The sequence below is a fragment of the Anabrus simplex genome, chromosome 1 (genome assembly GCF_040414725.1).
Source record: "Anabrus simplex isolate iqAnaSimp1 chromosome 1, ASM4041472v1, whole genome shotgun sequence".
NCBI classification, from domain to species: Eukaryota; Metazoa; Arthropoda; class Insecta; order Orthoptera; family Tettigoniidae; genus Anabrus; species Anabrus simplex.
This window is the reverse complement of record NC_090265.1, coordinates 1,188,325,802-1,188,344,518: the sequence shown is the minus strand read 5'-3', so window position 1 is coordinate 1,188,344,518 and position 18,717 is coordinate 1,188,325,802. Positions and strand designations below refer to the sequence as shown.

Sequence of the window (18,717 nt, the reverse complement as noted above, 5' to 3'; positions counted from 1 at the left end):
AAAATAAAGCATTCTAGATACAAAAGGACCCTACATGATAGTGAAATACCTTCTTTTCTTAATCTTTCATTGTAATTTGGTCATCGGTATATTGTTCGTAGTCAGTTTCCGGAAATCTTGTACCACGTAACTTAGGCCTACATAGACCTTTAAAGGTTATGTTGGACTTGAGAATATGGTTTCGAATATATCAATTCTCAGAAGTTCTCGAATGCATTATATTCAATTTTGTCCATCTCTAATCACAATTGAACGACCCGTATATGCAGAAACATATCAGGAAGAATAAGACTAATCACAATCAAATTGGAAAGAGAAAAAATATCAAAACTTCAGAAATTACGGTTATTTGTGACCTTGAGCTCAGCTGGAAACCGTACTCGCTCCACAAGTTAGTACGAGTGGGTAACAAGGCTTTATGTATGTAAGGTCGTGATGGACAAACGATGCCCGTGTTCGAGCGGGATCGAGCCGACCCAATACACGCCGAGGTTCAAGTCAGTTCGAAGCAAGCTTGAACAGTCACGTGACCGAAGGCGGAGTCTGACTCAGGCTACAGCGCAAATGTGCAGATAAGCAAACAGCGTATGAAGTGAACACCACTCATGCAGGTGCATATATGATATTGATAATGAAGGTGTGTATTGGCATATAGTACTACATTCCGTAATTGACATATATCTTGAGGCGAATAAAGACTGCCTATAAAATTAGATGGCTTAGATTATAATAATATGCCGTGGAAAGGACAAAGCATGTATCCGTAATATTCCCCACGTATTAATGGATGTATGTCCTCCCAAGGCAGTACTCGTGTACCTAGTAACAACCGTACGTTTGAAACAAAGCAACATTATGAATACGGTAATATTATTCTTACGATGTCATGCTTTTGGGCGGCTAAGACAACTCTGTAGTGCACAGGCGAGGTGCTCCTTCTTCCTCAATGCTGGAGGTTTGAATCCCGAAGTATTAAACTTTTTGCTCGTATAGAATAATTTGAGTAACAAAGGATTAATATCTCATCGATCATGTGCACAAATAAATTGGTAAATATTATTATGCAGCAATGTTAACTGTAGGATTGCATGAAATATATCAAAATCAAAAGTATCCCTTCTGTGACTTGGGATTTCAAGCTATATCTTTACCAAATTTCAGGTCATTCGGTCCAGTAGTTTTCGAGCTTGTCTGGAACAAACAAAACAGACACCATCTCATTTTTAGTAATAGTATAGATGATTCGAATGAACTAATGCAAATGTGTCAGCAACTGAAGACAAAAATGTCATAAATCTTTATAGTCTTATAATAATTCAAATATGTAAATATTTAGACATTTGTAATGTTAAGGCAATATACTTTCTTTTTCTATATTCATACAGCCCAAACAACCCATTTTAGTAGGCAGTTGGTTTATTCTGATAGAGGCATTTGTAACAAATCATCGCACAAACACAAATTCTGACTGTCTCCAATATACAGATGCGCAGAGGACGGACCGGTACTGTCCAGCATAATACTCTTACACATCCTCAAGTTCTCGGGGCGTTAGTAAGAGCAAGCTGCTAGGTTGCGACGTGTTCAAAAGCTCGAACTTCTTCAAACTCCGACATCATCTGTTCAAGCAGCTCGAACCGGGCTCAAGCACATCACTAATGTAAGGTGCAACATCTGTTCTGGTCTCGATAACATAATTGTGAAGTATATAGGAAAATATTTAATAATTTATTTCCACCTATCCACCGGGCGAGTTGGCCGTGCGCGTAGAGGCGCGCGGCTGTGAGCTTGCATCCGGGAGATAGTAGGTTCGAATCCCACTATCGGCAGCCCTGAAGATGGTTTTCCGTGGTTTCCCATTTTCACACCAGGCAAATGCTGGGGCTGTACCTTAATTAAGGCCACGGCCGCTTCCTTCCAACTCCTAGGCCTTTCCTATCCTATCGTCGCCATAAGACCTATCTGTGTCGGTGCGACGTAAAGCCCATAGCAAAAAAAAAAAAATTTCCACCTATCCAATATAATACAAGATGTTGGCATTTAAGTTAAAACATTTTTCAAATGTGAGACATGTTTCGCTTCTTGTTGTGAGGCATCTTCAGTCACTAATCAAAACCTTATTATTTTTGTCAGACAACATTTCTAAATATTTTACAGTTATTATAAAAATGTTCATGAAATAACTAAAAATCTTATATAATGATAAAAATCATGTGTAGTTCACTTGATGAGTAGGACATCATTAGATGGTACAGTAGTACAGATGTTGGCTTGAAGCCTTAGTCAATATTAGATTTTAAATACATAGTGGAAGACATGTAAAATCATTTCATTGAAAATATACAATACATTTAAATGATATTAAAATAGTAGATTCTTAGATGATATACTTAAAAATGAAGGTATCATCTAATTATAAGTGACAGTTGATGGCTTAAAGCCGTAGTCAGAGTTTGAAGTATAAGTAAAATAACATGCTAATATATAGTACATGGATATGAAAAAGATTACATGGATGAATATAAAATGTAAAGGAAAAACATTCCAAATGCTGAGCAATTGTTATTGACGTTAGCATATATTTGCCCGTTATGTTTAATGGTCAACAGTTCATAGGTTATTTATAGATTGGTTCAGCGAGATTGTGTTGACACAAAGATTATAGTTGGCTTAAATTTATTTTAAGTCATCTGAGTAAGTTTGTAGAGATGATGATGAGCTATTATTCTCTACCTTGGTATGATTTTGACACGAAGGTTGAATGGCTGTTGTTTTTTTATCCGATTGACAATATATTTTTAAAACGTTGATATTGGAAATTTTATATTATTGAGGAATGTTGTGGAAGTTTGATGGGGCTGTTGAAATAATGTTGTGATTGGTTGGTTCTATGGCATTGTTGGCCTGTTTGACTTGTTGTGTGAATCGTTGTCAGGATACTAGAGGTCGCTAACGTTTTTACTCCTTGTGTTGTATGCATGTCGTCTGTGCGTAGGGGGATGGGTTGGAGGGGGCGTGATTGTAGGCTTGTGATTGGCGCACGGAAGGAGTTGTGTATAGTGGGGGAAGCGGAGGTGCGTGAAGAATTTATTGGCTTGAGATTGGCTCGTGGAGGTGAGTTACGTAAGTTGGAAGGGGAAGGGGGGTGTGATGTGTTTGTTGACGTGGAAGGAGTATTTATTGATACTGTATTGAAAATACTGAAGAAATTTTTGTCCTGAAGGTTTACTTTATTAAATAATGTTACTATTTGGTCATATAAAGGGCTTCTATTGTCTATTATCATTTAAATTCTTATTAGCATTGAATTTTTGGTCCAAAAATATATATAATTGTGGTAAAATTGTGCCCAGTTTCTTTCATGTGATTGCTCATTGCTGAGTGTTTGTGTTTCTGAGCATTGAAATGCTCGGAGTACCTAGTTATGAAGCTTCTTCCTGTTTGTCCAATGTATGAGCTGAGGCACTCACTACATTTTAATCAATAGATACCGGAGCCTGAGTATTTATTATTTTCAGAATTGATTGTATTGTGGTTGAAGAACATTTTTTGGTTTGTATTTTGAGTTTTGAAAGCTATTTTAATTTCTTTATTTTTTTAAGGTATTGGTTATTTGATGTATGATTGGGTTGGTGTATGTAAAGGTTGCATACTTAAGATTTTTCATTTTTTATTGGGGAGAGATTTGTGGATAGTTTCAATTTAACCTTATTAATTAGTTTGTCTATGCTGGATGGGTTATATCCATTGAAAGAGGCTGCGATGATGCCTTGGTCCATCGGCTGAATTAATGATGTTACATTGGGTGGTAAATCGGAAACAAAGATGTTTCCATCCTCTGATTTCAACTCTGTATCAGTAGGGTGAGAGGGTGCATTATCAAGAAAAAGGACGGCCTTTAATGGCAAGCCTTTGGACGCCAGGAAATCTCGAACCTGCGGAACGAACTTATTATGGAACCAAGTCCTGAAAATATTGCGTGTCATCCATGCAGATTTGTTGTGAGAATAATCTGCTGGGAAATATTTCATCACTGTTCCTTTGAAAGAATGCAGATTTTTTGCTTTATCAACAACAGCTAATTTTAATTTATGGTCACCACTAGCGTTCGCACAGCACAAGATGGTACCGCTCTCTTTACTAGATTTGTGACTAGGAGCTGATTTCTCTTAAGCAGCTGCTGGTGTTTTACTGGATAAGCACTTCCAAAAAAGTCCACTTTCATCGGCATTGTACACTTGACGTGGAACAAAATTGTATCTTTCAATTTTGCGCTTAAACTCTTATCTAAAGTTTTCTGCTGTAGGCAACCAGTGTTGTAGAACTCTGCCTTTTATATACAGTAGGTACAAACAGTGCTCTGTTTTAAACGAGTTTCCACTATCTTTGATTGACGTTTCATCTAGGTCACAGCAAAGCCCCTTACACATGGTAAAATCACCGAAGGCAGCAGAATTGTTCTCATAATACGTATCTTGCAAATATTTATGGCCATAAAATTCTGTGCTAAATGAGCAACCATTTTGTTGGATGTAGATCTTGATGAGGGGCTATCTTGTGACACAGCATGGGAATGCTGTGTGCTGGATCAGCTGCCATACTGTTGGACGTAAATCATGATGTTACACATATTTCTTTCTGTTTATTGGAACTCTTTATCTCCCCTCTGGGAGAAGCAAAAGGATGCATTATTTGTACCTCTTGCATGTTGTAAAAGGCTGCTAAGAGGGGAACAACCAAAGAATCTGTACTCGCTCTGTCATCTTCTAAGGCCAAAAACATAGCCACAATTCTCTGCTTTTCTGGGTAGCAGAGACATTTACAAATATCTTTCTTCTTTATATTTTGCAGACTTGTGCATCTGTGACATTCCTGAGATTGGATGTGATAGTCTGTGACATGATTTTTTTTTTATTATTATTATTATTATTATTATTATTATTATTATTATTATTATTATTATTATTATTATTATTATTATTATTATTGTTGTTGTTACGGAGTTTTGTGGATGTGCAGAGGTGAAAGAAGGTGCTGGGGTGAACGGGTCTCAACTTACGAAATTAAAGTTAAGATAAAATTTAACAAGGTTATATTTTCTTTGCAAAATCAAGAAATAACAAGAATGGCAGGTACATAGTAGCAAAGCGACCAATCGAGAATGTACAATTACAGTGTTACAGGATTTGGGCTCCGAGAGCCAGACACACAATTCTTGAGCAATGAGCCCAACTTTACGATATACAAGATTCAACAAAGGGGCAGAAGACCCCAATCATGCCCAGGAGCTCTTGCTCCCAATTACACAGTAAAGCCTCCTCGAGGCACGCAGAAACAAATTTTAAAAAAGAGCGACCCGCTCTTAAGTTCAAGCCTATCAAAGGCCACACCAAACTCCACTTTCAAGTTGAGCTCCAAACACAAATAACACAGGGGTAAAGATACCCAACCTACTGAGGCCTATTCAGTGAAGAAACAGGACCATTACGTGGCCTCCGAAATACAAACTTGAGAGGAGGCAAAACTGCACTCCTAATATACTTTATAAAACCTACTTGGCACTAGGCCGCTAATGCAAGGGCTAATCCCATACTAAAGAGGTGACTTATATAAGAAAACGATTTACATTACATTAGAAGGGAAGAAACGGTTGTGAAAATAAGTTCACCTCAAAGCAATATGAGTGGGAGCTCGAGAGGTTTAAGCACTCTCTATCCCAATTTGTAGTTTAAAAAGATAGAATAGATACCAAGTGTCTTTACATTTTAAAGGAAAGTTACATGGTAAAAGGCTTCGGACCTGCCCCGAGAGTTAAACTGCTGAGCTAGCAAGAAAAGAAGTTATTAAAAGGCCATTACCTGGTGGTTGAACTGCTGCCCGAAGAAAGAGGCGCTTCCCGCCCCCTGCTACATAATTTATACAATGATAGATGTTACTGAAGTGGCCCGGAGACCCGAAAATCAGCAGTTTATATACCCTCGTGGAAAGTTCGAGGCGTTTCAGGAATAAGAACACCCGCCCACAAGCCTTTTATTGGATAATGGCAAAAACTACTACACTAGGCGAAGAAGAAACACCTTATTGGTGGAAAATTAATTACAGAAATTCCTTATTGGTCAAATTCAAAACTGGCGGAAAGAAAGGGTTGATATTGCCAACTTAAACAATGACTGAAAGAAATTTAACAAAGAACAAACTTATGAACCCCAAAATTTCTCCTAAAACACAGTTCTTTCACTTCGCACTAGGGTGGATAATTGTAGTCCTTCAGTAGTGCCATCTAGAAGAGAATGTCCACACTTCTTACTACAGGCAAAACAAAAATACAAGTAGGGACATCTTCTGAGAAACTTGAGAATTAACACTGTAGATAAAGTTCAGGCTTCCTCCAGTAGAGGAGTTTCAACTGGCGCCAAGTTTGAATTAGCGGCGTGGAGGTGTACCACCTGGTACAGACCTCCCCCCCCCAAAAGTCCCTCCAAGGGGTAACACAAAGGAACATAAACATTTGTTTTAAAATAAGGTCCAAGTTATAATGTTGATATAGAAGTTAATTGCAGAAGCCTTTACAACCAAATTTTCTTAAATGATTGGATCCAGTTTCAAAATTCTTTGTAGTTCCTTTTGATGTAATGTCTTTATGCTTGTGCAAGTTGAATTCAGAAGGAAAAACTTTTAATTCTTGAAGGGGAAGAAAAATTTTCTAAGTCCACCAAATATTGCAGTAAAATCCAAAAAATGTAGTAATTGTTGATGTGAAATGTCCATGTAGCTAATTAACTATATCAGTTGCCAATGACTTTGACGGCCAGACCAGCCGCCGCTGCTTGAGTTCAGAGGAGGCCGCTCGGACCCCTCAAGTACCCTGAGATACCGCTCGCCCGCACTATGAGAGGAGTAAAGGAGTTGAAGCACGCCGCGCCCGCGGCGAACATACAGGTCGCGGGCAAGTTGCAGGTTGTGCGCCGCACATCAGCCTTGGCCGGGAGGAGGACTCCGGCTCGCCGTACCCTGGTTGGCCTTACTGGAGAGGGGCGGGCCCATACCCCACCTCAGTGGCGGTACGGCGCCGCGCTGCTGCGGGGGCACTGAAACATTAAAGCTCGGCGGCAGAATTTTGTTGGACCAGAATGATTTTAGGGTACAGTCTTTGTGGCGAGGTTGAGGGGCCAGCGGCGAGGAAATATTTATTTCATTTAAAAGCCACTGTGTGTTGTTGAGCAGGAGACGGGAGCGTGGTAATGGCCATGGTAAGGACAGGATGGCAGTTTAACTGGTCGGGGAAGGTTTACAATAAATGCTTACACACAAAGGACCTGACTCCAAGGGCAGAAGGCCTCAAAATGCAACCCCCCCCAAAAAAGTATAACCTTCCGAATTCTTTCAAAAATGTTAAAGCAAATATAAAATCAGCTTCGTTAGCGCGGAAGCTACACAGGTTTCACCTGCGACAGGTGAACCCTAAATATCCTCTCGGTGGCTGGATTGCTTAGTAATAAGGTAACGAGAGTAAGGAAATCGAGAATAATACACGGCCCATGAAATCTGGGGGCAAGCTTGCCCGCTGGAACAAAATTTTTGACCATCACCTGGTCACCTACCTTCAAATTGGTGGGTCTCCGTCCACGATCATATCTTTTCCTAACTTTTTCACGAGACACTTTAAGATTGGCTTTAGCCTTCTTCCAAAGATCTTTAATATTATCTGGATCTATTGTCTCGGGTAGAATGTCACTCAGAGACCAGAGGTTAGAGAGCGGCTTGTTGGGCCGACCTGAGATTACGATTAACCCGTTCGGCCAGAGATGGTTGAGGATAATAAGCAGAAGTTGTCACATGAGAGATGGACAGGTCAAAACAGAATTTACGAAATAGATTAGATGTGAAAGCCTTAGCATTATCAGACACAATATATTGACACGGACCAAAAGAAGCAAAGATTGAATTTAGACAAGTAATGGTGGACTGAGCGGTAGCCAGCTTAGTCGGAAATAACCAGGAAAATCTAGTAAAACCATCTACACATACAAAGATAAACTTGTTGGCATTTCCCTTTGACTGGGGGAAGGGTCCTACATAATCTATATACAGGCGTTCCATTGGGCGCGACGCTTGATGGGAAGACAAAAGGCCTACCTTGGTAGACATGGTGAGTTTACTAAGAAAGCAGGATTTACAAGCCTTTACTGGTTCACGGATTTCACCATCCATACCTTTCCAGATGAACATTTCCCGGATCTTTTCACGGGTTTTGAAGATGCCTAAATGCCCCCCTAATGGGGTCTCATGATAGTACTTGAAGATCATTGGTACAAGAACAGCTGGAACTACAACTTTCATCATCTTATCATGCCTCGAAGGGCAACATAAAACACCATTCCTCAGTACATAAGGGACAACATGTTCCCCAGAAGAAAGGGTTTCCATGATCGGAGCCAGCGTTGGATCTTCACGTTGATATTTCTCAATATCCCTAAAGAGCATGGGGGCATCTGTTAAGATGGCATTAACCTCAGATAGCATGGACTCGGGAGGTGATGAACTATCGACCGTTTCATGGGTCTCAACGTCGTTGGAAAACATACGGCTGAGTCCGTCTGCGACAACATTATCAGTACCTCTGATATGCCTAACGTCAAATTGGAATGCCGAAATTCGGATAGCCCACCGGGCTATACGACCAGTACGACGCGGCCTACCTAAGACCCAGCTTAGGGCTTGATTATCCGTCTCCAAGTCGAATTTGACATGTTCCAGATAGAGACGGAACTTTTCTAAGGCAAATAAGACTGCCAAACCTTCAAGCTCATAGATGGAATACTTGGCTTCTTGAGCTGATAGAGTCCTAGATGCATAGGCGATGGGTCGCCTCCCTAGTTCAGTCTCTTGAAGAAGGACTGCAGCTACCGCCGATGACGACGCGTCGGTTTGGACAATGAATTTCTTCGAGAAATCTGGCATAGCAAGGACAGGGGCATTACAGAGAGCTAATTTCAGGTCTTCAAAAGCGGCTTGTTGCGAAGGTCCCCACTCGAATTTTATGCCTTTCCTACGAAGAAGGTTCAAGGGCGCCGCTCTATTAGCGAAGTTGGGAATAAACTTCCTGAAGAAATTCACCATACCAATGAACCTGGCGATACCTTTGATGTCCTTGGGAGGTTGAAAATCACGGATGGCCTGTGTTCTAGAATGATCGACTGCAACACCATCAGGCGACACAATATGCCCTAGGAATGACATGGAGGGCTTAGCGAAGGCAACCTTAGACAACTTCACAGTTAACCCAGCCTTTCGAAGGCGATCGAGAACTTTTTCGCAGATGATCTAGATGTTCTTCGAAAGTCTCCGAAAATACGACGACATTATCAGGATAGTGGTACAAGTACTCAAATTTGATGTCGGAGAAGACCCTATCTAGTAGCCTCGTAAGCACAGCTGCTCCTGTGGGGAGCCCGAAAGGCTTCTTACTACAGGCAAAACAAAAATACATCGAAAACGACCCAGTTCAGAAACTTCAAATTTACAAGTAGGGACATCTGAGAAACTTGAGAATTAACACTGTAGATAAAGTTCAGGCTTCCTCCAGTAGAGGAGTTTCAACTGGCGCCAAGTTTGAATTAGCGGCGTGGAGGTGTACCACCTGGTACAATTATTATTATTATTATTATTATTATTATTATTATTATTATTATTATTATTACAGTATTATTATTGCTGTTGAATGTAAAGTACATTGCTTACAAGAAAATACAGTAAAAGTACTGTATCACAATATTTTGCTTTCAGATGGTGTCCACAGCAATCATTGCTTATCTTTGCTACTGTGCGTACTCTACTGTACTGAAGATTCGCGTCCTTAATTTATACTACCTTGCACCCCACCATCAGACAGATGAGTACTCACTTATCTTCTCAGGAATGATGCTGTGTCGTCTTACTCCACCCATGTGTCTCAACTTCCTTGGCTTGGTGCATATGGACAGTCACATCATTAAACAGCAGATGAAGGAGACATTCTATACACAGGTACTTTCCTCTTTAGTATTGGTCATAATGATTATAAAAGCATAATTTGCATCCCACTTAGGTTCCATCTCTTTGAATAAAGATAATCAAACTCCCATTCTAGTCTTTTTCCTCTTTTACATGTAGTTCATCCTTTGGCTTATTCCCAATAAAAGGAATAGTATGGATTTTGGCCTTTGATAATCGCAGGATATGTAATTGTTACATTTTGGTTCATATTTTCTCTACTTTCTCTTCCCAGAGATCATGCAACTATTATTAATTTTGTATTTTTTTTGTGTATTCTTTAAATTATAATTCTCCATCCTTAAGACTTCCTTCTGTATGGTGAAGAATGAGTAGTCCAGTACCATCCACAGCAAGTGAATACTTTAAGGTGGAGGTAATGCCAGTCTTAAGAATGTTGTTGAATATTAGTTTGTACTATCCTTGTCAATTAGACTCATCATGGCCAAGTAAAACTTGCTATTAATCACAGAAGCGATTTTTGATCTAGTGGGGTTTACTTGTGCATTCACTTTACTATCAAGGCTTAATTTAGTCTTGGCTTTGACATTTTATTTCTTTATTCTAAACAGATTTACACATCTTGAAGACAAAGTCGATGTACATTGGGTGCGTGATATGAGAAGTTACGTACGTATGGTAACAGATTGACGTAAATATTACAAGTGAAAGTTAAATCTATATTTGTACCACATAGTTGTGGGAGCTTCAATGGGCAAACATCACCAGAGATCCACGAGTTCCAAATCATTTCCTACCACGGGGGCAATAGATATCCTCGGCTGGGCTTCAGTAGCGCTGAAATTGCCTCGCGACGCTTGACCGTCTTAACTTTGAGACGCTTCCAATAAGCCTTTTGACACTCAGCATTGGTGAGTTTGGACTTTTTGGAATTGTAATTAGCTGCTCTATCCTCTTGAATGCGTTTTAGAAAATGTTGAAGCCATTTATTGTCCATATGTTGCGACTTATTGCAAAACAATGACATTATTTTTACACTTCTTCGCCTATCTCAAATGTTCATTATTTAATTTGTTTTACCCTATATTTATAGAACTTACTGAGATGAATCAAATGATATTTCACACAACATCCTACCATGCCAGAATCCAGAGCTACATGAATTTTAAGTCGCGCAGCGCAGCGATTTTAGCATCTTATGATGGAAACATTATTGCATCACCCATTGATGTCATACTGTGGTCAGACTCTTGTTACTAGATGCATTAGCCCTCTTTCTTTACAATAAGGTATTAAAAACTGCCAGTGCACTTTTCTAGAAATTATTTTGATTTAAAAAGGTTCATGTTTTTCTATCACTTAGTAGCATAAACACAGTTCTGAAATTACAGACTTTCTATTTTAAAAAAACTGGAAATTAAAGCGTTGATGAAGATCTTCCTGACTAATTAATGTATATTAGCTTTCTGAGTGTTGTATTCCTAGAAGGCTCTGTTTAGGAAATGTGTCCGGTGCATAGAATTTTAAGTTTTCACTTACAAGCTCATTCTCATATGCAGCTAGTGCAATCTTAAAAATGAACTGCGGTGATCATTTTAATTCAACTAGGAACTTGGAAAAAGAACGTATAATTTGTTTGCAAGATCTAGGCTTAGAAATGAATGATCAAATTATGTCCAAAAGCAGCTATGTTCCCAATGTAAGGAAGGTCCGACAGAGAGTACGGGACAGAGAAATTCAGTCATGGATCAAGCTGCCGCACAAAGGAAAAGGCATTGGGGCTCTGCAGGAATACAAGCCAGGGAACAAATGGATAAGAGATCACGGAGGCTTATCCTGTGCGGAATGGAGAGAGGCCATTAAAATGACGGTGAACGTGTTTGCCACAGAGAGCATGAAACTCTTGCCCATGTCCTGGATGCCTGTCCTCATGGGGAGGTATTGAGAAATTCCCACTATCATTCATTACGACTCATGATCGCAAACTCGCTGAGATATCATGGTTTCATGGTGCACAAAGAGGTTTCTGGCCTAGCTACCAATGCGAGTAATAGGCGTAATGACATGATAGCATTTCAACCAGCTAGTATGCAAGGACTAATCTTAGATCCCACAATACACTTTGAGTCGCACATTGGCCAGACCGAAGAGGTGGACGCCGAGTAGAAGTCTATTTACCAGCCAAGCGTGAACTACTATAAAAGACGAATATCACCTAGACAACGTCTCCGTCCATGGACTCATGATCGGAGCCTGAGGCACAATCCCTAAATTTCTTGTACAGCTATGGGATTCTCTCGGTCTCAGCCAGACACGACTTCACGACATAGCTATCGGCGCAATACAAGGTTCAATAACCGTACTCCACAAAAATCTATATGATGTTTGAAGAGCCACACATCATACCATATTCCAAATTTATTCCTGAGCCTTGTGATGGTTATTTCTATCTGGCATACTAGCACTATCTTGTTCATGTGTTTTAATTAAAATTCACCATCATTTAAATAATAAGACGGAAGGATGTTAGAGAAATGACATGCAAAGATAGCATAATGTGTATCAAGAAGACTTTATTACAGTTAGCAAAACATTCTATATTACTTTGTAGCTGTTGTAATGGGGGTTTGTTTTCTTTGTATATGACCGTGAGAATGCCAGTATTTTATAAACTTTGTTTTGTTTAATTTCACAACACCTACAATCAACTGATAAAAAAAACTGTCTCCGTACAGGCCATGAAGACACTTCGAGCCAAGGACCTAGGTATTAAGTGGGTTAGAGTGGTTGGCCCTGTGACTGGCTACTGTTTCTCCCAGGATTGTAACCTGGTACTCATATCTGATATAGATCAATTGAATTCTAAGGCATCTCCAGAAGTGTCTTGTTTCTAAAATTTTTGCCTTCCTGATGGCCAATCAAACACTTGTCCTTTGGGTGAAAAGAGCACACTTTACCAACTTGGCTGGGCAGCCTCAATAATCTACTGATTTTTCCTGGCCAAAATGAAATGTATTCTTAGACTTACTACCATATCAGTAGGATCGCAGGATCTTCTTCTTCTTCCCTTTCTGTCTCTTTCAAGTCGTGCATTACCTGCTTCAATAATATTTTTAGTTTAAGAGAAACAGATGAGAAACGTACAAAATTGACTTACTGAGGGATCATGGCTGGCACCTAGACAACCATCCTATTCTTTTCTATGATATCTAAGGATGAAAATTATGATATACACTGTCTGATCAATAGTATCCAGACACCTATCTGAAATTGCACTTAGACTTTACCTGTGTCACATTCCCTATTATTGGACATTAATATGGGGTGGGTCCACCTTTTGCCTTTATGACGGCTTTGTTGACTGGGGGAGTTGGCCGTGCAGTTAGGGGCCTGCAGCTGTGAGCTTACATCTGAGAGATAGTGGGTTCGAACTTCACTGTCGGCAGCCCTGTACGTAAGTGCTTTGAAAAGTTCTCGGAATGTACTAGAATTAAGTATCTTACCTCAGTGGAACTGCTTTTATTTTTCAACATAGTCTCCCTGTAGACTAATGCATTTGGTCCAGCGATGTTCCAATGCCTTGATCCCATCTCGAAAATGAGATTCCTCCAGGCCTGCAAAATACCTCTCCAATTCAGCTGTCGGTTCTTCCCTTGTAGAAAATCTCCGTCCACTGAGGAAAATTTTCAGCTTGGGGAATAGATGAAAGTCTGATGGTGCCAAATCAGGTGAATAAGGTGGATGTGGCAACAATTCGTACCCCAGTTCATGAAGTTTTGCTATGGCAATAACACTTGTGTGTGGCGGAGCGTTGTCCTGATAAAAGATGACCTTTTTCCTTGTCAAACCAAGCCTTGTTTCGCGTATCTTTTTCTGTAATTGGTCTAGGAGGTTTGCATAATATTGCCCCGTAATTGTTTGACCAGTAGGATAATCTATCAGCAGAATGCCTTTTGTATCCCAGAAAACTGAGGCCATGGCCTTTCTGGCCAAACGCACTGCCTTTGCTTTCTTTGGTGGTGGTGAATCAGCATGTTTCCACTGCTTTGACTGCTGTTTTGTCTCTTGGGTATAGCAGTGGACCCAAGTTTCATCTGTAGTCACAAACTGGCGCAAAAAATCTTGTTGGTTGCACTGAAAACGGGCCAGACTTTGTTCGGACATTTCCAATCTGTTGCGTTTATTGTCCAATGTCAATCTTGCGGATAATTTTTTCATATCCAATTCTTTGGTTAAAATATAATAAACCCGTTCAGAAGACATCCCTACAGCTTCAGCAATCTCCCGCACTTTCAGTCGATGATCCTCCATGACCCTTTTATGCACTTTTGTGATAAAATTCTGGGGTCGTGACACTTTTTGTCCGTCCAATACGCGGATCATCATCCAAGCTCTCCCGACCAAATTTAAACTTGCTGGTCTACTTGGCAACAGTTGAAAATGAAGGAGCAGAGTCCCCCAGTGTGTTCTGAAAGTCGGCATGAATTTCCTTTGCTTTCATACCTTTTTTTTTACAAAGTATTTAATCACTGCTCGAATCTCGGTTTTATCCATTGTCACAAATCACTACGCGGGAACAACAACAACAAAGAGTCGTCACTACCACACTCCTGCAGCTAGAGCACGGACGTGCCACGTGTTCACTCACAAAGGATGTGTGATTATTGCGCGGGAGCCTCGTTGCTCTAGCACTGACATCTAGCGGTGATTCTGAGAACTTTTCAAACCATCCTCGTAGATGGTTTTCTGTGGTTTCCCATTTTCACACCAGGCAAATGCTGGTGCTGTACCTTAATTAAGGCCACGGCTACTTCCTTCCCACTCGTAGCCCTTTTCTCTCCCATTGTCGCCATAAGACCTGTCTTTGTTGGTGTGACATAAAGCAAGTTAAAAAAATAAAACTGCTGAGGACACTTTCAATGAGTTGTCTGAATGTCTGTGGAGGAATGGCAGCCCATTCTTCCTCAAGAGCCAAAACCAGAGAAGATGGTAATGTTGGACACTGGGGTCTGGATGGAAGTTGACATTCTCACTCGTCCCAAAGGTGTTTCATTGGGTTCAGGTTGGGACTTTGGGCAGGCCTGTCCATTTCATGAATGTTATTGCCTGCAAACTATTGCCTCATAGGTGCTACTTTATGATAGGGTGCATTGTCATGCTGATACAAACAATCATCGTCTTTGAACTGGTTCTCTGCTCTACACAGTACACTATGGTTTAAAATATGTTCATATCCTTCCGCATTTAGAGTTTTCTTAAGTGCAGTAAGTAGGAAACTCCCTAACCACCAAAATACCCCCATACCATAACACCTCCTCCTCCTCCATACTTCACTGTTGGCACTACCTATGATTGCAGGTAATGTTCTCCAGGCGTTCGCCAAACCTAAACCCTTTCATTGAATTGCCACAAGGTATAGCATGATTCATCACTTCAGATCACTCCTTCCCAGTCATATACTGTCCAGTAGCATCGCTCTTTACACCACCCAAGCATTGCTGAGCATTGACTACAGAAATGTTTGGCTTGTGAACAGCAGCTTGACCGTTGTACCCCATTTTAACTCCTGATGCACTGTCATTGTGCTGGCTGTACTACTGTTAGCACTTGGGAGCTCATAAGCGATTCCTTCCGTTGATTTCTTGTGATCTTTTACAACCACCCTCTGCAATGCTCAATGGTTCCTGTCCATCATTAAATGAGGTCTGTCTGGTCTTGGTTTAACTGTGGTTGTCCCTTCGTGTTTCCACTTCACAGTCACATCATCGATAGTCGACTTGGGCAGCTTTAGAAGGGTTTGAATGTCCCTGATGGATTTATTACTTAGGTGACATCCAATGCTAGTCCACGTTCAGAGTCATTGAGCTCTCCTGATTGACCCATTCTGCTGTTACTGCTTCTCTACTGACAACACAATAGGCCTACTCCCCATTTCATTTTATACTGGCGGGTCTGCCTTTCATCACATCTAGGGTTCACTTCCGCATTACATAAGGGTGTCTGGATGCTTTTGATCATATAGTGTACTCTTGCCAACCTATTTATATAATTTTTCTTTCAAATCTGTGAATGGGAATATTTCAGAGTCAAAGCAAACATGCAAACATGTTACTGCTTTTCTGAAGAGATTCAAGGCAAATACTAAATATTAATATAACATATAGAGATTTGAATAGGATTTAAAATATTGTAACGTGTTGGCGGGGTAAATAAATGAATAAATGAGTACAGAACCTGGTAGCGTCGTATTTCTAAGATTTATTAACTAAGCACTACAATTACAGATTTACACACACAGAGACGATAGCCGAGCTTACAACTTACGCAAGTACACTAACACGGTTCGCGCTTTCTCTCTTAGTTTCTCGTGTTCCATCTACAATGACACACACACACACACAGAGTCATCGATTATGTACACTACACGCACTCAGCCACTCACTCACACTCGTTAGCGCTGTCACGGTCCACAGCCTACACGTCAGTCTCTCAGGTCGGGATAGTTCCGCTGTTCACTCAATCTGTCGAACCCCGTTTGCAGTCCGCACACGTCGGCACCCAGTGTTCCCTTCGCGCTGCTTCAGAACACTCCAGGTTCTCCTCCAGCAGCCAGCCTCAAGGGACACACACACACGACATCAGGGAAACGAGTCCTCGGCTCCAACAGGCAGATACTCCATCAGGCTGACATCTCAGCCCAGGCTATCACTGACTGCGCTCTTTGCTAACTCACACCAGCGAACTCAATCTCGCTCTCGCTCGCTCACTCTCTAACTGACTCTCACTGACTGTCACTCCCAGTTACTCCTCTCCTTATGTACCTGCTCTGGGCCTTCCAGAGCAGTCCGGATGCTAGATGTATCCAGGAACCTTGCGAGATAGAAGACTCCAGATTAATAGTCGAGTAATTTCCGTCATCCTCTGCTGTGGGGCCGCGGACGGTGGCGAGAGGGCCGGCCTAGCACCAAGTGTTGCTTGTGATTGGCGCGCTGGGGTCTCTTTCACTCTTTTCAACTATTCTACCACAAGCACACTCACTGCACAACTTACAAATGCATTTTATGCCTTCTTGAACATGACCTGTTCCACTTCTACACTCTTTACCTCACTAATGGATACGTATTGTTTCAATTTATATTGGAATTTTTCTTCTACTTTCATATCTTTTAATTTCCGTACTTTTCTTTTCCTTTCTCTTATTTCTTTTATTTTCTCTATTTTTCCTACTTTCATTTTTGCTCCACTACTTTATGGTCTTCATCAAAGGCGACTTCTGGCAAGGCTGTTACATCTAACAACTTTCTGTGATTTGCTCTTCCCACACATAGTAATCAATTACTGTTTCCCCATCTATATCTTGTAATCTTTCTACTATTCTTCTTGCTGAACCACATATTGCCCACACTTACTACATTTCTCACACAAAAGTCCACCAACTTCTCTCCCTCTTCATTCCTCTTTCCATATCCAGAAGGTCCAAGTACTTCCCCTGTTCATTTTCTGCTGCATCCCTTCACTGCATTGAAGTCTTCTATGACAGTCTCTTCCACATTATTTCTCTCTTGAGTGTCTCTAGAAATTTGTCCACATCATCTTCTTTGCACCCAGTGTGGGGTGTGTACACTTGGGTGAAATCCTTTACTCCATTCTCTGTCATTAACTGTATCTTTATTATTCTATCGCTTATGCAGTCCACTTTATCCACACACTCATCTAAGATCTTGTTTCCTCAACTTTTTCTTCAGGGCTACCGACAGTGGGGTTCGAACCCACTATCTCCCAGATGCAAGCTCACAACCAATTTGCCCAGTATATAAGACTTACTATCATCAATTCAATGTCCAGCTACATGGGTAAATGGTTAATGTGCTAGCCTTTGGTGTAGAGGGTCCCGGGTTCGATTCCCAGCTGGTTGGAGATTTTAACCTTAATTCCCTTGGCTCAGGGACTGGGTGTTTGTGGCTGTCCCCAACATCCCTGCAACTCTCTCACCACACATAACACTATCTTCCACCACAATAACACGCAGTTACCTACACATGGCAGAAGCTGCCCACCTTGATCGGAGGGTATGCCTTACAAGGGCTGCACCTGGCTAGAAATAGCCATACAAAATTATTATTATCAATTCAATACCACAATATTGTAATGGTTATGGCGTCCACCATGCCAACTCGCTACGCGCTGGGGGCGTCATCGTATCAGCCCCACCCCCCTTACGCTCGAGCGCGCCAATCACGAGCAACACTTGATGCTAGGCCGGCCCTCTCGCCACCGTCCGCGGTCCCACAGCAGAGGGCGACGGAAATTACTCGACTATTACTCTGGAGTCTTCTATCTCGCGAGGTTCCTGGATACATCTAGCATCCGGACTGTTCTGGAAGGCCCAGAGCAGGTACATAAGGAGAGGAGTAACTTGGAGTGACAGTCAGTGAGAGTCAGTTAGAGAGTGAGTGAGCGAGAGCGAGATTGAGTTCACTGGTGTGAGTTAGCAAAGAGCGCAGTCAGTGATAGCCAACAGTGATCTTTTGTTTTCAAAATATTATTTACCAAATCGGCATACAAATTAACTTCCGAAACAAATTCAGCTGTACACCAAATCAAGATACACACTACATACGACTTCAAAGTCTTGAGCCTCTGTGCCGTCTTGGTTTTGCCCTGCCGAGCCTCCTGAAGTTTTGACGTCGTGAACGTCTCCTCGGTACCAGCAAGGCCTGCCTT

At 41.1% G+C, this 18,717-nt stretch overlaps 1 protein-coding gene across 2 annotated transcripts in view; it reads left to right on the top strand.

Moving 5' to 3' along the window:
* Window positions 1-18,717, top strand: part of LOC136858177 (LMBR1 domain-containing protein 2 homolog) — a 271,921-nt gene that overhangs the window by 124,054 nt on the left and 129,150 nt on the right. For both annotated transcript variants that reach the window (XM_067137535.2, XM_067137534.2), the window contains exon 8: window positions 9,787-10,026. In XM_067137535.2, the coding sequence (XP_066993636.1) occupies window positions 9,787-10,026 (240 nt within the window). The remainder of the gene's footprint in view (window positions 1-9,786; window positions 10,027-18,717) is intronic.